Below are 20,670 nucleotides of genomic sequence, written 5' to 3' on the forward strand. Positions count from 1 at the left end.
CGGGGACAGCGGCTGGCGGGCAGCGTGCTGTGCCTGGTGCTGGCCGCGCTGTGCTTCGGCCTGGCCGCGCTGCACGCGGCGCTGCTGCGCGCCCGCCGCTTCGCGCTGCTCTGGTCACTGGGCTCGGCCCTAGCGCTGGGCGCCGCCGCTCTGCTGCGAGGCCTGGGTCGCCTGCTGTGGCCGCCGAGCCGCGCCGGCGCGCTCTACCTGGGTGCCCTGGTGGCCACGCTCTACGCCGCGCTCGGCCTGCGCAGCGCCGCGCTCTCCGCGCTCGCCGCCGCCGCCCAGCTGGCCGCACTGGCCACCTGCCTGCTCTCGTTGCTGCCTGGCGGCGCCGCCGGCCTCAGCTACCTGGGCGTCTTCGTGCGGCGCCGTGTCGCCAAGACCCTGCCTGTGTGACCTGGTGGCTTCGGCCCCGGATTTGGCCTTGCCGCGGGTGCCTTGAAGAGCGGAGACGGTGGCTGCAGTGGTTCCTGTTCCCACAGACTCGAGCCTCTCTCTCTCTCCTCGCGGGTTCTAGTTCTCCTCTCTTCCACCTCCAGAGCTCGAGGAGACACTTCACAGCCAGCCTGGGCTGGAAGCTACTGCAGTGACACAAGGAGCTGGTTTCCTAGCCTGCAAGCACAGCAGGTCCTGGGCAGGCTAGCTTTCAGCACCCATCTGTTGTGAAGCTGGTGTTGCTGCACTGTTCTGGAATGGCTGAGAAGTACCAAGAATACCAAACTCCTCCCTCAGCTGTAAGACTTGCACAGGCCACTTGGAAAAGTGAGTCACAATAAAGCCAGATGCAGCAGAAATACTAATGGACCCAGAGTCTGAGGGTCTTGCTACACTCACAGCTTGCTGAATTCACTGCATTTCAGGAGGTGTTAACTCTTGGCAAAATCTGGGGAGTGCAGGCACATTGGTGCAACTTCAAGGAAGGCTAAGTATATCACAACCATTGTTTCATTTGTCATGGTTCAGCAGACACCTTCAAAAGTATAGTGCTCCTTTTGGACTAAGGTGACCTAGGATCAGTCTGAGCATACCTGTTCCATTTTAACTCTGTACTTTCCATCTGTTCAGTAACATGACAAGACTAAAAAGTAACATCCTTTTAACTAATCGGGGTAATAGTCACAGCTGCTGTGGATTGCAGAAAGGTACCTCCTTTGGCAAATAGTATCATCTTACACAAGCAATCATAGAGAAGTAGTGAAAGTAATTACTAGTCTTCAATTTCAGTCAAAATTCAGTACTGCTTCTCTTTCTACTTGGTGGTAGTGCTATCTTGTGTTTGCTGTTGGATTTCAGGTACCTTTGCGATGTGTAGGGGGAGTTTCTGATATCTTTACTTAAGCAAGTGCCATAGCCCATTGTACACCTATTTTAGGTGGTGGTCAGGGAAGTACACATTCAGATAATGTTTACAGCCTGATCTTGAGAAGATTTGGCCAAATAAAGCCAAAGCCTGCAGTATTCCAGTGACCCACCACAGCTTAATAAGATAGTATTAACTGACTTGGTTATATTTGCACAGAATTAAAGTAATTGCACAAACTGTAAAAGTGGAGCTTATTTTTTACAACTTTATTAAAAGTATTTTTTTTTTTTTTTACTGAAATTGCTAATCAGATATTCTAGCCACAGTCTAGTTTTTGTATCTTAAAAAAGTAAGTCTGCATTGTTTGAACCAATGCTGAATCTAGTGTTGGCTTGCAAGTTTGGGTTTTTCATGTATGAAGTAAATAGGTTCCTTCACTTTGGACAAAATGATTAAAAAATGAAAATGAACATAGATGAGCTAGTTGATATGTTTACAGCCTATTATATTTGACTGGTAAAGAGGCCTCAGCTGAAGAGCTTGTTCCTCCCATTACCATAAAACTATAGTTTGCTACCCAGCTGCTGCAATGTCCCTTTAAGGGACAGTAGACCACAGCAAATCTTATTCTCACAGGGGTTGCTGGTGCTCTGGTTCAACCCTGTTTTCCCCCCTTTAGAAGAACAGATGTTGTGGTTTTACTACATTTTGAGACTCCAGATTTTACTTTGAAGTTAGTAATAGTTCTGCCTTCTCATACTTGACCTTTTTAACACCTCTCTTTGGATGTGTTGCACTTCCAGCCTTTCTGAACTGATTTCAAACCTTGTTTAATTTAGAATGTTGCCATTCTGCATTTGGAGGGGTTAAGAATGGCTCATAAAAATTATTTTTAGTAAAGAGTTAAGGAGATCTTGTACTAAAACAACTTGCAGAGAAACAGAGCATAAAACTTTTATCTAAAAATATTTAGATTTCAGAATTTCTTATGTTAAACAGTGTGCAACCTTTTTCCATGTCTTTAAGTTGTCCAAAGTGGGAGTTTTCTCAGCCCTTAACCAATGGGACAGAGGCTGTTAGAGTCAGCCTCTTTATTATCCCAGTTGCTTAGAGGATATTGAAGCCAATGTTGAATCAGATTCAAAGCAGTCAATAAAAATCATTTTTTCTTGTCAGCCTTTCAGGGCAGCTGGGATGCAAGGCTTGTATTTTTAATGTGAACCATTCTTTAGGAGAAAAGATAACACAAACTACTTTCCCTTCACTAATAATCATAACCTACTACAGAGAATGTGCATTGCATCTTCTTTATTCAGGACAAATCCTGGATGGTTGAAGATACAAATACGTAGATATGATTGAAGACTCTCCTTAACTGCTGCTTACCAGTCTTTCCTTAAGAACATTCTCTCTAGAAAGAAATACCTGGTAACATTATTTTATAGGCCAGAGTTTCCTTAAATCAGTTCAGCTACTGTAACACACTTTGGTTGAATTTAAACTGTTCCATGTGCACCAGATAGATAGATACAATAGAAAAAGATAGCCTCTCCTGCAAAGCATGCGTAAAGAATTGTTAAGCCCCACAAATGTAACAACAGATCTTTTCTATCTACAATTCAGTCAGGCTGTGCCTGTGGGACCTTGCATCTTTTAGTAAAATATGAAAACAAAAGATTTGCCACATATGCACCTACACTTGTTGCAGAGAGCAGTTTCAATGACACATTATATACATCTTCAGCTTTCCACTTCCTTTACCTTTTACTTACCCTTATGGTGCAGGAGCTCATGGTATTCTTCTGTTATCCTCTAGCTCCTGTACCTGATCCTTGAGTTCTTCAGTCAGTAATGCAGGAAACTTCCTTTCCAGGAAAAGGATGGTTCTCAGATACTCACTTACATGGCACTAATCTCCTGAGTAAAGGATAAGGAAGGATGCTTTACAACTTCATCCACCAGGTTTCAGGTGATTTATGGGGAAAACAAACAGCATGGTTGGTAAGCAGCTTTATTATGAAATGGAAATAATTAAATAGGAATAAAAAAATAAAAATTGTAACAATGTTGCAATGGAATAAAGTGATGGAACATAAAAGTCTAAAGAAAAGTGCGTATATATTTTTAAATATCTATATATTTAAAAATATCTATGATCAAGGTATCTGGCTTGCACTTGCTAACCTTTTAGAATCCACCAGCTGGTAATACAGTGACCATTTTTCTTGGCAGTGTGTATACTTGTCTACTGTGAAAAAGTTGGTATGTGCAGCCAGATTAATCTGCTTCTGAATTTCTATTCTCTGTGGCATAAGACTTGATTCTATTTTGAATTAAGGGTATATAGCCGCCTGTGGGGAAGTACTTGAAACAATGAGTTTATTGAAGAAAGGCTGTTTCGGCAGTAGTCACTCAGAGTGAGGCGTCTTCATGCCATCTGTTTCAAAAGCAGCTTTTGCCAGTGTTCTACATTGGTCTTTCAAGAGTGGTAGGACTGCAAACATTGATTTTTTGTGTATGTGTCCTGTAACAGATGTGCACCACCACCCATACGTTATTTGATAAACATATGGTGCCAATAGTATAAATGAAAATTCTCAACACATAAAAGCCCACCACTGATGGGACTAACCCAGTAGTATTTTTGTACTGGAGAGAATTATAGAGGTAGTCCTATGGCTCCGTGAATCTGAAAATTAAACAGAGGAAGATGCTTTTCCTGGTAGGTAAGTAAAGATAAAAAAATCACACATTGCACTGATTTGTTTGGTTTTTTTTGTTAATTCTTGCGCAAATTACATTCTGTATTCATACAAAAACAACTTAACTTTTTTTTTCTGACAAACTGTACATATAGAAACAAGTTTCCATCTGGAGGTGAACAGAAATCTGTGGAGGTGCTCCATGTCTCACAAGACTAAAAAAAATTCCAGCTTTTATCTTCACAAAACAATGCAGATAAAAAGAGGGTGAGGAAGATGGGTTGGAGAGGGCAAAACAGAAAGCCAGCTACAACCCTGCAGCTAGTAGCAGTTGCTTGATCTAGGAAATGATCCTTGTTAGGAACTAATACACATTCAGTTATTCCAGGTAGGAGTTCAGGGTTGTGTTGCTGGAGGTTTACTCTCTGAAGAAGTCCACAATAGAAGTCTATTTAAATACTGTCCAGTAAGGACTGGGTATCACCCAGTCACAGCCTCTTCTATCGGCCCCTTCCACTGCCCCTAGATACTCCTCGCCTTGGCTGGCCAGAGTTCATGTTGCTTCCTCTTCCCCAGTTACTCCCACTCCTTCCTCCTCTGGAAGGGTTATTGCCTCCTGTAGGGCCTCCACCAAAAGCTTCATCTCTGTGGAATCCATCATGATGATCTCTATCCAAAGAACTAGACCTCCCAGATTTTGGCACTCTCTGGGAAGGTCCTGAACTTCCTCGTCCTAAGGAAAGAAGCACATTGCTTGTGACTCGAATTCAAGTCATCCTTCTCAAGTACCAGAATATGCCCCCATCCTTAAGATTTACTGAGCTAATTCCTGTGCAACTCAAACCCTCCTAGGTAATATGTAATCTGAGATCTTCAACTTTTACATGCATGGCTTCTACATATTCTTTTTCCTACCACATATAACAGTAACATCAATAGGAGAGTCCACAATAGGGTAGCCAACAAAACAATTCCTTTGAAGCCAAATTACTTTTCCACCTGATACCATGAGCATGCAGCTTGTTAAATGAGAGTATATAAAGCACTGGAGTGTCCAGCGCTATCAAAACTCCTTTTATACCAAATAAGGAAATCTAATCCAGATTCCCTCTGACAGCATATGCTGACTTCAATAGGTTCTTTTTAAATCAATTTTTATGTCATTCATTAATGATAAGTAATCTTGTCTAAATCCTCTAATTGCAGGAAGGTCACTTGGTCTAGTTTTGATAGAGTCCTGAAGGGATGTTATATTCTTCTAGACACGAACATAAATTGCATCTGGTCTTCCCAGGATCTAGAGTATTTCCTGTTACAACAATCTTTAGATAAATCTGGGGGGGAAGATACTTAACCAGAACAGGGTAGCAATTCAAGGCAATTAACAGGTAAACGATGCATTGCCAATCTGCTAACTAATGCAAGTTGATAATATTTGCTTCATTTTAGCAAAACTATATTAGGCATACCTGGCACCATGCAAAATGGAGGAAGACTGGATTTCTACCCCAAAGGCTTTACCATGAATGACAGACAAGTTCATATCTTCAAACAGCCTTAAACCAGCATAAGACTGGAGGTGGCAGTGTCCATGTGTAAAAATGCATTGTTCATATTTTCTATCATGCTCCAAAAACTGACAGATCTTTATAGATAGCAACACCTGTTTTAAAATTTATTTTAAACCTTCAGTTCTACCCTATCACCCTACATAAGGAACTCTGTGCTCTCTACCAAAAATATATACAGCTTTCTGAAGTTCTCAGTACAAGCTACTATTTACCTTTGCCCCTTTCTTCTGGGGGCCCACCTGGGCCTTCCATTTCTCTGTGCTCAGATGTCCCTGGTCCATCATGCCAGGGACGTTTCCGCGGTGGCAGTGAGGCCATGTCCATACCCTGGAGTGAGGAAGAACGTTCTCGGGTAGCAGGAGAATGTCCGTCATGAGGAGGGTGATCCTGGCGGGAACCTGACCACAAGGAGAAGAGACAAAGGTCCTTATCTGATGTTCTCGTTTTTTAAAAGTACATAAACAAATGTCTATGCTTTCTGTGTTCGTCAGCAACTTTATTCATAGTGAGCACCTCTCTCTGCCTGGCTCAAGAAACACATTAACCAGTCCTCGTATATACATCTGTTAAGTGTAAACACACATCTCTTCAACCTTTCTAAAGCTACCCATTAAAAAAACTTAACAGTTAAAACAATGTGATCTTTAGATACAGCTATGTAATAGTGCCAGACATCCTCTAAAGTAAATCCTGCCTACATTTTTACCTGGTTCTCTGTTTCCATCCCAGGATTCTGATTTCCGTCCTCCTTCAAAACGGGGAAACTCATCTGGAGTGGGAAGCAGACCTTTTCGGCCTCCTGTACAGCAAGAGATGGAGAACAAGAAACACTGTACTCAAACTATTACAATTGCCCCAAGAACCATTTTTCCATTGCCATGAACATGCTCATGGGTTTCAGTGTGGAAGAATGCTCCCTTACCTCTTGGAGTCCCCCGACCTCGTCCTCGACCGCCATGATCTCGTCCTCTTGAGTTATCATCTGATGAATCAAAATTGTCTTCTGGCCCAAAGTCGTCAGGACCAGGAAAGCCATCCCTTCCCCTAGGTCCCCGGCCCTCATGTCTTGAGGGTACTCCTCTTCTGAAGCTGCAAGAAAAAACATGGTACAAGTGTTGTTTTAGAGCAAAATTAATCCCTGCTAAACCAGAATCCATAATTAAACGTGTCTCTGAAATGTTCATCTACTATTGCTGCACTACCTACAAGTATTACAACTGGAAGAGATTTGTGGAGAATAACTTCTTTTTTGTGTGGCTTTCATAACACTTTGCATGTTCATTTTCTCCCTGTTCAGAGTCCTCGTGTAGTTTGTGTGGGTCTTTCACATGACAAGTGAGAGAAAAATATTTATAACGTATTTAAGTTGATAGTGTCCATTTAATGAAAAGGACAGTTAGAGTGATGTCACGTGTGACTAAGAAGAGGGCCAAGCTCAAGTGAAATTTTTTAAACTGTGATGCATTGGATTTTCTCTCCTCAAAACCATTTCTATTTCTTTACCACTACATGGTGAAACCAAAGAGAAAATTACAATTAAAAGGAGTCTTTTCACAACTAGACAGAAGATTTTATAATTTCCTGACTCCTAATTTTGGCTTATTTTGTTATGATAAAATTCTTGAATCAGTGACACGGCTTTTATCTTGAAGGATTCCTACAACATTGATTAATTTACCATATGATTCTGGAAGTGCTGTTAACTCTGTCATGATGTCAGCTATTTAACAGAGCATAGCAATACGCTGAATTGTGAAGAGCAGTTTAGTTAACTGAAAGAATGAGGGGGATTTAATTTAGACAAAGTTGTCTAAAACCATTTTGGTCATGACACTGAAGTTGACACTTGTAAAAAGTATCAGGGAATCTTCAATGAACTGTATGATTAGTACCTAAGATTTATATTGAATCTTAAAGCAGCACAACATAGCCATCGCTGCACCGAGGAATTGATTCGGAGCCTCTTCGGTGGGTAGAGTGCCTTTTACTGAATCCTCACGTGGCAACCGGAGGATCGCTTATAGGTTAGATATTTTCTGTATTTGTAGCATCTACTGAAGCTCTGGGAATGTTTGTAAAACTCTGTTTCCATGCGCAGAAGAGTTTGTAGTATTTCACAAACATTTTAAATACTATTACATCTCTACCCATGTGCAACAGCTCCCTTTTTATTTTTTTTATAACTGCCTCAGTGCATATCTCCTGTCAGAACAGTTTGTGCTGACAAAGACAAGAAGTTTAGAAGGTGCAGCTGCACTGGTTCAATTAGTCCTCGCAATGCATTCCCACAATCCTGCCCACCCTTCAGTGACAACTTTGGCATCTCAGAGCACTTTCTCTGCCCGTCTGTTGACTCCCCATCAATCTCCATCCCAATTCCATGCTGGCCAAACTGTAGCTGAGGTGGTACCAAGGTAGTCTTGTCATTGTGTGTCACCCCCTACCCCATCTCATTAAAGACACAGTGCATCCTATTACAAGCAAAACTTTAGATACTTTTATTTAGAATTTTAACAACATGAACCTTTTAATTACAAATTTAAATATTTTAACAGTAGTCATAACACAATACAAGAGTTTTAAACTGTTGTACATTTTTTTAATTAAAACAACTGGTCTCCACCTCCCAGCAAACAAACACAATAGAGGAGGATGCTGCAGCAGCTGCACAGGCACAGCAGTGGCTGCAGGGAGCATTGGGCCTGGATGTGAACCATTTTACACAAACTTCGATGATCAGGGAAGACAAACTGAAGAGTTTCAGGAACAAATGGTTCAAAGCACTGAGCAATACTGCTTAGCTTTTTAACTGCCTGGTCCTCTAATGGAGATCAACTTTAGATGTTCTTTAGAGAGTCTTCCACTGAAATACTGACTTAGTTTGACTCCGTAGCTTATAAATCTTAAAACTGCAACACAAAGTCCTAAGGCTACTGGTATCAAAGCCTTGCTTCTTGCTTTTTCAGCAATTTAATGGCCAGAGTTCAGCTTGAAAGTTTATTAGTGCTATGCCTGACATAGCTACTGTCCCTAATTTGGGCTCATAAATAGGGTCACACATGATATCCTGACTGGTGTGCTTGGTTCCTGTTTGAAGGTTTTCAAAAGTTCATCCGTGAGGTACAGGAACTTATTACACAACCACATACTATGCAGACTATCAGGCAGGAGGAGCCAGGTCTCTGTAGTACATGTGTTATGTTGATGTGCACAAGTGGAGTAGGAACAGGACAGGGATGTACAGGACAGAAAATCAGAGAAAGAGAGGGGGGCAGAGTGAGAGAGATGCACCACCCATGCTTAATCAAACCAATTATAATCTTTAAATTCCAAACCAAGTCAGATGGACGGCTGGGTTAGGACTGTTAAGATCACCCCTTAAAAGTCTCCAGAGGATGATGTCTATTTCAACCCCTCACTTACTCAAAGACATTCATATGCTTGTTAAACATAATAGTCCTCTTACAGTTCTATGCTGATTGTCTCCAATCAATCTGTATACATGCACTCTTACTTTAATCCCTCCCTCTCAGTTCAAAGGTCAAACTTACAAGTCTGGTAGCTTCCCAGGCTCTTCTCTTGAAACTTTTTTCAAATCAGCATCACATCAATTTCTCCCCAGTTCCTAGATACTTAAAAAACCTCAGCTACAACTGTACTTTTTAAAATATTGTCTGCCATCTCTTTCAGAATCCTATGGTACAGACCATTCAGTGGTGAAGCTCTCTGTTTCTAATTACTCTTTCTTTTTCAAAAGTATGGAGTGATTACCTTTGTTTACTTATTTTTCACTTCTTTTCATATTCCTCACACAAAAGAAATGTACCTCTTACAGAGCAAATAGCTAAAAGGAGAGCTGTATAGATGCAAAGTAAAAGGAATGTAAGAAAATGATTTAAAAAGGCAACTAAGACAGGATTGTACATTATGTGAAGACAACAATACTTTTTTACAAATATACATGTATAATATATACATATGGAGTAGGTGGTCAGTGAGAGTTTAGACCATAGAGACCAAATTCTATTCTCTGTTATGCTAGTGTAAATCTGGAGTAAATTCCGCAACAGTTAACTTTACTTGCTGAAAAGGAATTCCTCCCCATTTTCACTAATAACTTCAAGCAAAATTTGTCTCCTTGAGTTTTACTCAAGGAAACTGTGAGCAACTAAAAGGACATTGCTAGAAACTAGGCTATTCTTGTGTTTTTCACCTAGCACTCAGGAAGAAATGTGTCAGAAAGAGAAATAAAATTCTTAAAAACAAAAACATGAGAAAACAGTATTGACAGTCCAAGAGAGAGAGAATCTCTGCCCCATATACTTATAGTAGGTTTACTGTTTCTTCTCCTTGGAAGTCTATAACATCTTATTGTATATTTTTCTACAGCCATGCTGTAGCCCGGGACTGGAGATGAAAATACTGAATCTCCACTACTAGTGTTCCAAAGTTTGCCGCTTTTTAGTACAGATCTCTGGCCTTGAAGTCTCCTGTTAATTCTTCTCAATACGATTTCAAATCTCCCGTCCTGTGTCTCCCGATCTTCTCTCTACACATTTCCTCCCTTTTCTTTACACTTACAGCATAAAGACATGGAAGCTGCTGTGTGCAAGACTGTTTTTCATATTTTCTTCTACTATTGAATGATTTTATATACTCTATACGTGAGTATGCTAGAGATTTCATTTCCTTATTGGTTTCCAGTTTATAAATCTGAAACAGATAGATTCCTTAATGAAAAGGAACCCAAGGAGAAAGATCCCCCCAACCTCAGACCCTTTATCCAAAAGCATTGACTAGACTTGTTCTTACCTCTCATCCCGTCTTCCACGGAATCGTGCTTCTTCAGGATCCCGCGGATATCTCTCATCCGATGGTCTCCGTCCTTCCCATGCCCCAGGAGGCCCACGGTTTGAGCCCCCTCCTTCAAATTCCCTGTGATCAGGGGGAAAGGGAGGCCCTGGGCCACCTCGTCTCCATTTCTCATCTTGTAGTGGTGGGCCTCCTCTCCCCTCAAAGTCACGTAACCGATGGCCAAATCTTTTGTCTGGATGGAAATCATCACGGAAGTCATCTGGCCGCTCAAAGTCATCATGGAAATCTGGGTGAGGTCCTCGTCTATCAGGCAGGCCCCTGTTGTCCCTACCATCACCCCACTCCTGACCACTTCGGAACGGTCCTCTCTCAGGACCATGATCTGGAGGACCACTGTTCTGATCATGCCTTCTGTCTGCGAGAGGGCCCATGTGATGGTTTGGAGGGCCACGAGCATCACCTAAAGGGAAAGATGCAACAAATGTCTGTGACACTTTCTAAATCACTCCAGAGGCCTTTCAATTTTTATTTTTGGGGGGAGGGGGTTTGTTGTTTTTTTTACAACTCTGAAAAAACAGACCTTACATTCAACATTTATTCATGCAGAGGAAAGTTTTCTTCCATATTTCTACCAGAGATCTGCAGATAGCTCTCTCCATATGCCCACCTCTTGCTCTGTTCTGGCCTCATCAATCTAGAACTGTGGTTCTCAACCTTTCTAGGCAAAAATGTCAGCTCTTAATTTTCACTCATTTTTTGACTACAGAAAAATACTAGAGCAAGTCTTCCGTGGCAAAGAACTTTGGAAGTCCATAACAAGCCAGAATGATATTTTCATTATGGATTCCTATTTGGAATCTAGATTCATCTGGTGAGTCATGTCAGCACACCTAACAATGCTAACATTGCATGGCACCCTGAGGCACCCTTGAAAGAATCTTGTGGCACCCTAGTTAAGAATCACTAATCTAGAGCAGAGGTTCCCAGCCACCAAGCCATGGCCTGGTGGGTTCGCTGTGGGGCCGTGGCACAAGGCCCCCCACTCAGAGTCCCATCTGTCTGCCCGGGTGAGTGGCTTCCAGGGTCACAGCTGAGCTTCTGGGGTTAAAGACAGGCAGCAGGGGAGCCCCAGGAGGGAGGCAGTCGGCTCTGTGCACCCCATCCTGCTCCCACCAGGCTGTGGTAAAAAAAAGGTTGGGAACCACTGGTTTAGAGGCATCACACATGATCTGACACTCTTGCAGGTTACATATACTTAAGTAAATAACATATTTAGTTACCTTTATTAGGCCCAGGTCCTTGGTTGTGAGGGGCAAGACGGCCCTGTCCTCCTTGCTGCCCCAGTCCTGGAATTAATGGTGGAGGACCTGGGTTCTGTCCTTCCTGCAAATGTAAAACAGATCAAGTAGTTGATACATATCATACACACCATTTGCTTTCAAATGTGTGGTAAGAGAACAGTACCTTGGATACATTTTACATATACTCTACCACTCATACCAAGAGTTAAATATTGAAATACTAGTTGACACTACAATTGCTTGATTCTGTTATCTGTATGTTGCATATACTGGTAACATCCCTCTCCCGCATAGTATGAGGGGTATATACAGTATATAGAAAATCACCTTTGCAGAACTGTTGTTAAAAATGATCATTCTATCCACAAAACCTACTCCTGTAACTTTCTATTCATGATGACTGATAACAATGAAGAAATTAATTTATTTGTCCATTGCAGCAAACAAGGGATGTATGCATATTATTTTTATGAATATCAGGTGCGCCTCTACCTAGCTGGTTGATATTGCACTCAACTGATTACACAGACTGAACAAATGGAATCTGGTATGAGGAAATTAAAATGTAATACTCAAAGATATTGATGTTACAATTTATAGAGAGAACAACAAAATGGAGTTATCATCTGGGAAACTGGGGAATTCATGTGTCTGGTCCAACCAAGCCAGCAAGGTTTAATTTTCCTAGGTCTAACTCTAGGATCAAATGAAATGCTAAAACATTAAAAATGTTCAACTGGGTAGAAAGAAGAAAATGAATGGATTGTCACCTTCAGATATGCACAGAAAGGGAGAAAATGTAGCAGTCTCTCTTAGCCAAGGATGAGAAATTTATGGAAGCTTGCAAGGAGTTCAAGATGCCAATAAAACCCATGCATGGAAGCCTTTAAGCTGTGTTGTCCCTTTGCTCTCAGTGCAATGTGCCATTAAGTAATAAATAATGCTCTGTTCTAAAGCAACTGGGTTTCTTGAGTCACTTTAATCAGCCAGTGTGACAGGCTTCCAAAATAAAAGGGCTTGTGAAGAAGTCTCGTCTATTTGGATGTGCTGTATTAACATGGCTGGGCAACAGGAAGGCTGCTGCCCAAAGATACAGTTCCGGTGTGCCTGAACTACGTGGATCCATTCTGTGGAGAGGTAGACGGTTGCTAGAATTGTCACCTCTGGGCAGGGGCAGATCTAGGATTTCAAAAAGTGAGGTGCAAATGGTGTGGTGTATCATCACATATAACATAACACATTTTTCTCCAGTTAAAGAGAAGCTAGAAGGCTTTACTAATATGCTATGGGCCTAGAACTATGTTATTCAGTTTAATATCAACACAATAACAAATGTAACTATACTCACTAATTTGCAATATAATATATTCAATTTAAAAAGCACAAGAAACTAGGCAAAAATGGTCAGAAGATATGGTGTCATCGGTTCTGTAGTCATTATAGTGAAATATACATCTATTTTTCAAATTCATAAAACAAAATCTAGTCGTCTTGAGGGTCTTGACAGTGCCTTCAATACTGAACAATCAGTCAAGTGAGTTAATATTACTACACCTGGATTTAGGGCTGCTCACTCAGGAGATGTTAAAAACAAAATAAAGCCCCCTCCCCCGACAAACAAACAGTGCTTTACTTTAAACTCTGTGTGTTCCCATACTGAGCCAGCACATGCCCAGAAGAGGCACTGCATTAACTGGACTTAGCTCACCCAACATCCACACAGATTGGGGTGCATTAGCAGGGCTTTTTTGGTGCTTTTATCTAATAGCTGATTGATAAAATCAGCTATTAGATAAAAGCACTAAAAAACTCTGCTGAAGCCCTGTTCTATACAGACACTGTAGAACCAGGTCAAACTAATCCGCTGCTTCTTCTGGTAGAGCACTTTTCCCCCACCCCCCATATCTGTCAGCAGCCACAGTTTTTAGCTAGAACTAGGATAGTCGTTAGGTCTCTGAAACAGAAGACAGATTACCAGGAATGGCTAACAGACAGGAAAATTACAGAAGGATAGTTTGAATAGTGGAACATCAAGACCACTGAAAAGGGCAGTGGGTTGTTAACACCTATGGAATGAAGAGACATTAGCAGGAATTAGGTAGTTTATTTATAATGAGGCATGAAGTCAGTTGACTTCTTCACTGCTTGCTGCCTGAATAGAAATGCCACTGCCTCTCCCAGGCAGTTGGTTTTAAAGTTTGTGTACAGCAGGAATCAAAGTGGCAACTGTACCCTTTTATCCCCCTAAATTTTCCCCTGCCTCTGGAATGTACTTGAGAGTAGCTAAAAGATGTGGTTCACTTTGTAACTATGACACATACCAATAAAAGTGACTGTTTCTTAAGTGAACAAGTAGAATTTTCCAGTGACACATGACACAAAGTGAACTGCATATCATAATGTGTACATGCACCACTTCCTACACATAACTATCAAAAAAGTGCATGGCTAGGGATAGGGGCCTTGCATTCATACTATTTTATAGGGGCCTGTAAAATACCTATTAAATCATTACATTTGGTAATGTCTAGATACAGAACACATCTCATAATTACAAAAACTATAAACCTTTTTAACACAATAGACGCAAGCCATATATTCAAGTTAAATTATTGTCATGCTCCTAGGTAGCTCGGGGACCACTGTCATTCTTCTGTGACTAGAAATAAAAGTTAATGTGTGACTATTTTTCCAAATCTTAGAATAAAGTATAACTTAATTTATAATGAATATTTCAACTGCAACAGTTGTACATTCACACAAAAGTAGTAAATGCCAACGTATTTTTTTTTTTTTTTTTTATATACAAAAGGTCATAAACTGTTTATGTCCACTGCGGACAGAACAACAGCAGTGGAGATTTAGGTGAGACATTAAAGGAAAACTTCCCAGCTGTAAGGACAGTTAAGCACTTGAATAAATCACCTGTGGAATCTCCATCACATGAGGTTTTTAACAAAACAGGTTAGACATACATCAGTGAGAAAAACATCTGTCAGACATAGCTGGTCCTGTCTTTGGTTCAAGAAGACTAGATGATCTTTCAAAGTCCCTTCCATCTCTATTTTCTATGGCTTTATATGACATAATCACACATGTAATGGTGCTTTCTGTGGTAAATAATATTGTCACATTTTTATTCATTTGCTCAAAATCTCATAAATGATTTCTTGGAGAAATACATGTTGTAGTAATAATATACATATATGCTAGTCTGTTTAACTAGGCTGGCTCTGTAGAAGCATAGTAACCTTTTCACGCAATTTATCCTCAACCCCTTTAATAAAGTTTGTACTTTACTTTCTCTAGGTCACGGAGAAAATCCTTCAGGAATAAGAATTCTTCCTTGGGAACTGAGGCTGTTACCTTTGCACTTTCACACTTGCTCCTCAAGTAATCAGTGGGATTACTACAGAGATAAGGTGCTCATCAATGAGAAGAGCAACAGAATCTGTATCACAAGGAGAAAAAATCTGAAGAGTTCATGCTTTCTACTAATTTGCATGCAAAATGAAAATTGACATATTCTCTCATTAAAAGTGTCATTCAGGTTCAAAGTATCCATCCATTTTAAGCAGCAGCAATGTATTTACATTACAATGTATTAATGAAATGTCACACATGGAGTTGTAATAACTGAAAGTGACTATCATTTTTTACTCAAATATTTCATACATATGCATTCAGAGGTCCAGAAAATGCTAAACTACACACCTTAAAGTTCTCTTAATAGTTTTTGCTCTATAGTAGCGGCTTACTTGCTTTAAAAAATAAAAGAACTGGAAGTAGAGGTAAAACCAGTAGAAAGAGCCAGAGTTTCCTGGGCTTTGAAGCTGTGCTAGTTTGTTTGAAAAAAGAAAGAAACAGAAGATCTGATGAAACTGAAATCAGTAAAAGCTTTTCCACCAACATCAGTATGTACTGGATTGTGCTCACAGTGTGTAAATGAAGTAATCTGACAAGATGTAGGTAAGCATTCCCAGAATGCTACTAACATTCATGATCAATGGACCTGCTAATGTTTATAACTTCTCATCTATTTAACCTTGTTAAATTCTGGTTAACCTGGCATAGGTATGTTCTGGCAAATGGAGCTCAGCTGGATTTAAGAAAAACTTGGACCCATTCCCTTTTCCTTGGGTGCACTTCCTAGGCAGGCATTTCAAGTCCTGCCCAACACTGAGTGGAATTCTCTAGTGGCCAGGTAACAAGATGTAGTGGAGCAAAACAGCTTCAACATACCAGAGTATCTGTCTCATTATATACATACATAGATCACCATCACTGAAATACAATAACCCCTGGACAACTCGATAAACTGCCAATCAATACAATGGACAAAATGCAACAGGGAGGCAGAGAGGGGGAGGGACAAATTCTGTATGGACACAGGGGAACACTTAGTCTTCTAAACTTCATCTTATGCTCATTTAATAACCATAGGCACAGAAGACAGCATATTTTAATGCTTTATCTGAAAAGTCCATAGAGTCAAATAGATGAAATTCGATTAATTTTTCTTGAAGCTAAAGTTGTGAACTAGTCCTGTTTAGATTAGATTTGGAATGACAGCAGTTGTGAGCACATTGACATTAGTAAATAACGCAAAAGCATGGTTACTGTACTGTTGTGAAAAGCTAACTACCTACCTACATTTGAATATCAACTTCTCTCTCTCCAGGAAGTAATATTATCAATTATGTCCCTGCTCCAATTCCTGTTCCTATACACACAGACACACAAGTAATCCAACACCCCATAAAGGATTTGTGCAGGGCAGTATGTCAAGCATAAAGGGAGAAAAGCTTGTTCGCTCCCATCATGGTGAAATGTCTCTCTATTCCTCCAGTCTACAGGAAAAGCAGGTGATAATCATCAATGCTGACACAGAACTGTATCAACATTCAGCATTAATCCCCAGAACCCCTGCTGAGGTAGGGAAATCTTAATATCTTCATGTTACAGATGGACAAACAGGAAGCAAATAATTTGCCCAAATTCATAAAAGTACATACAAGCCAGACAAAGGACAAACATCTCACAGGTCAAAGTCTACTGTTCAAAAATCTCTGAGTTAGGTAACTCTGATTGTATCTATGTTACAAACAGACAGGCACAAAGAGATTAAAAGACAGGTTATGACTTAAAAATAATTTTTTGTCTAAACATGTTTTATGTACTACAGTTAAAAAAAAAGGAGCGAGAGAAAAATAAGGAAGTTTCTTAGCAGTTTTCAGTTTAAATGAGTCTGACTAAACAAACACTGCTATCAAACACGCACAATAGTTTTCCATTTGGTTTTCCTCCATTTCAGAGAATAATGAAAATAAAAGCATTTTTAAAATAGGAAAATGTGGCTGTAACAATCATTAGTAGAAGGGTCAAAGGACAGGAATAGTATTGAAAGAGAGTTTTAACCCTTTTTTTAAAGTTAACTAGAACTTAAGAACTGCCATTTACTGATCAGACCACAGGTCCATCTTGCTCAATATCCTGTCACGCAGTGGCAAAAGGAGAGTCAACTGGGTATGACCAGAGTTTCTTCCCCACTATTCCTCTCTCATTTGCAGCCTCCAGTATTTAAGGTCTAGGAGGTTCAGATTCAGGGGCTGTACCCCTAGCCTCCCATGCTCAATAGCTACTGATGCACCTTTCCTCCAAGAATTTGTCCAATCCCTTTTTCAATCTGGCTAAACTGTCTGCTTCCACAATATCTTGTGGCAATGAGTTCCACACTGTAATGAGATGATGCGTGAAAAAGAACTTCCTTTTGTTAGTTTTAAACACACTACCTACCAGTTTCATTTTGTGACCACTAGTTCTTGTATTGTCAGATAGTAAAGAATAAATTCCTATTTACTTTCTCTTCACCATTATTTTTCAAACTCTTATCTTGTCCCCACTCAAGCATCTCTCTTCTAAACCAAACAGGCCTAACCTCTTGAGTCTCCCCTCATATGGAAGCCCCTCCATACCATTAATCATCCTTTTCTGTACCATCCTAGCTCTATCGTCTTGTTCAGGTGTGGGGACCAGAACTGGGCACAGTGAATCTTTATCTTCTATTGGCTCAGCACCTCACAGAGCAGAGGTCAGTCCTCAGTTGGTCCCTAGGCATGGCCGTAAGAAACTGACATTGATATGAATTGAAAGACAGCAAAATAGGATCATAAGAAAGCAGGGCTGGAAGAGATACAAGGCTATCTAGTTCAGCTCCCTACTCAAGGTAGGATCATCCCTCACTTAACAATTCTAGCCAAGGGTCTGTCCAACCTGTTCTTGAAAATATCCAGCAATGAAATTCCACAGCTTCTCTAGGTAAACTGTTCTAAAACATGACTACCCTGAGTCAAATAATTGAATAAGTTGGTTTTTATTTCCAGATGAGAAAGATACATATTCAAACATGGAGCTGTCTGACTCCTTTGAGACCGGTACAGACACAAGAGATCTAGGCACAGACCTCCCTTTATCCAGCCTGCACTAGGGGACTCTGCTCTGTGGCACGGCTGAAGCCAAGGGCGGAATCACAATCGATTTATAGAGGGTCATGGTGGTACTTTCAGTTTTGTTAACAATTCTCTTGATGATCCCTAACATTTTGTTTGCCTGACAGCTGCTGAGCACTGAGCTGATGTTTTTAGTAAACGGTACACAATAATTCCTAAATCTCTTTCCTGCCTGATAACAGGTAATGTAGAGCCCATCATACTGTAAGTATAATTTGGATTATTTTTGCCCAGGTGGATCACTTTACACTTTTCTGCATTGAATTTCATCTGCCATTTAGTTGCCTACTCACTCAATAGTGCCAGATCCTCCTGTAGTTTCTCACAGTGTACCTCGGTCTTTACCATTTTGAACAATTTTGTGTCATCCACTAATTTGGCCACCTCACTACTCACCTTTTTTCCATATCATTTATGAATATGTTAAACAGCACTGGTCCCAACACAGATCCCTGGGGGAACCCCGCTATTTACTTCTTTCCATCCTGAAAACTGACCATTTATACTCACTCTTTTTCTGTCTTTAAGCTAGTTTCTAATCCATTCAAATTGACAGCATTCATGTAAATGACAACTGCGATAACAAAGGCTCTGATTCTACAAGGTGCTTGAGGATGGCCCCGATTTGGGTCTTAGCACGTGGACCAACAAGGTGTTTTCAATACAGTAAAGTGGAGCAAACATATGACACAGTCCTATCACAGAGTAAACTACTTGCATTCAGAAAAAAATTTAGCCCTTAAAAAAGGGATAGTAAATTTTCCACATAGAAAAATTACAGTGTAGAATGTCTCTGTGTCCACTCCCCTAGTCATTTTACTGTTTGTTCTATGCGGACCAGCTCCCCTATCTCTGGGCAGGTATTATATTAGTACCTAATGTGGGCATTTAGCTAGGAAGTACTGATATGTATCCAACCCTTGCTATGGAGTAAATGTACACGGAGTAAAATCTGTAATAAATCTTTCTGTTGTGATTGCGTCGTGTGTCCATTCCCTTAACGGCAGGGAAGACGCTAAAGAGACAGTCCTGTACAAAGGTCCTTACGCAAACATACTTATTTGTATGCATACTCAAGCTTGGCAATTCAGATGATCACAGGTAACTGAATTCCACACATCAGGAGTATCAAACTAAGGTCAGTTGGTGGACAAATATGCTCTGCCAGCAGCTAGGAGCAAGCCATACTCCCTGCCAGAACCACTTGTTGACACGGTCAGCACCCACAGAGTTAATGCCACCACTGCTCATGCCCCTTCTTCCACCCCTGACTGCCACCAAATTTTGACTCAAAAAACATAAATTCAAAGGTAGGCAAAGGGGACTAGGTAGTGCTGGTTAATGCCATCTGGGTGCTGGTTCATGCCAACATGGTGGCTCTGGCAGGTGCAGTGGGAAGTAGGGCTGTGCAAAGCTTTAGTCAATTTGATTTGGTGATTTGGCCCGATTCAGCACCCAAAACTCCAAATCCAAATAGAATCAGGAGACCAATTAAAAGGTCCAAATCACATTGGAAAAAATTCAGTGCAGATTCAGAAATTCGGCCATACATTAAACAGGCAGCAGTCCTCACCACGCTGGACACATCTATCTTCAGCTGGTAAGTCTGTTGTGGTGGGCGGAGGGAAGGGGTGTGGTGGGAGACAGATCAGACAGAGAGGGAGGGATTGGGGCTGGGACAAGCTGCCCAGCTGGGAGTGGGGAGGCATGGGACTCGGGAAGTGGGGCTGTACTCTGCATGGGCAGTGGAAGGTGCTGGAAGTGGGAGCTATGCTCTCCTGCTGCTCACCCAGCCTCCCCACACCTCCCGGACAAGCTGTGGCTTCATCCCAGCTGGGCGAGCAGTGGCAGGTCATAGCAGCAAGCATGTGCACCTGGACTGGGGAGGGGCCAGCAGCAGGGGCTATGGGGAATTTTAGGGTGGCTGCACCCCCTCATAGCCCCCACTCCACTGTGCTCTGCAGGGTGGGCAGAGCCAGGGCTGGAAATCTGCACCCCCCCCCCTTCCCTCCGCCCACCACAGCAGACTTACCAGCTGGAGGCAGATGTGTCCAGCACGGTGAGGACTGCTGCTTGTTTAGTCTATGGCCGAATCTCTGAACCGGTGCCGAATCTTCAGATCCAAATGGGCGAGATCAAATCAGGACAGTGATTCGAATCACCGAATCAAATCACTGTCCCTTCTGAATTGGCTGAAGCCACAGCAAATACGTGGCACTTCGCACAGGCCTAGTGGGAAGCCCTCTGGCTAGAAGACCCACATTCATGAAACCCCACAGGCCACATGATCCACCTCTGAGCATTAGATCCAGCTTGTGGGTTTGATGTTTGACATGACTGCCATAAACAATAATGACTTGTATAAACTGGATGAACTACAGCTCTGGAAACTAAGTTTTGATTTAATAATGTTTGTACTTCTAAAATCTCAGCCCTAATGTTGTATTAATCCTCCTCTGTTTTGTT

At 41.3% G+C, this 20,670-nt stretch overlaps 1 protein-coding gene and 1 long non-coding RNA gene across 4 annotated transcripts in view; one reads left to right on the forward strand and one right to left on the reverse strand.

Moving 5' to 3' along the window:
- Positions 1-3,303: 3,303 nt before the first annotated feature.
- The window catches only part of WDR33 (WD repeat domain 33), an 81,915-nt gene continuing 64,548 nt past the window's right edge, over positions 3,304-20,670 (reverse strand). For 2 of the 3 annotated variants that reach the window (XM_019542908.1, XM_019542907.1), the window contains 6 exons: positions 11,675-11,777; positions 10,392-10,854; positions 6,502-6,668; positions 6,286-6,378; positions 5,792-5,977; positions 3,304-4,741 (listed from right to left, as the gene is read on the reverse strand). In XM_019542908.1, coding sequence (XP_019398453.1) covers positions 4,509-4,741; positions 5,792-5,977; positions 6,286-6,378; positions 6,502-6,668; positions 10,392-10,854; positions 11,675-11,777 — 1,245 coding nt within the window. In that variant the 3' untranslated portion in view covers positions 3,304-4,508. Of the gene's footprint in view, positions 4,742-5,791; positions 5,978-6,285; positions 6,379-6,501; positions 6,669-8,053; positions 10,293-10,391; positions 10,855-11,674; positions 11,778-20,670 lie in introns of those variants that run through there. The other variant, XM_019542909.1, reaches the window with a different exon arrangement.
- Positions 6,638-17,121, forward strand: LOC109315287. The gene is made up of 2 exons (XR_002102465.1): positions 6,638-7,603; positions 15,005-17,121. It is a non-coding gene; the product is annotated as an uncharacterized LOC109315287 (long non-coding RNA).

This window comes from Crocodylus porosus, unplaced genomic scaffold, assembly GCF_001723895.1.
Source record: "Crocodylus porosus isolate Cpor-Errol unplaced genomic scaffold, CroPor_comp1, whole genome shotgun sequence".
Taxonomy (NCBI): Eukaryota; Metazoa; Chordata; order Crocodylia; family Crocodylidae; genus Crocodylus; species Crocodylus porosus.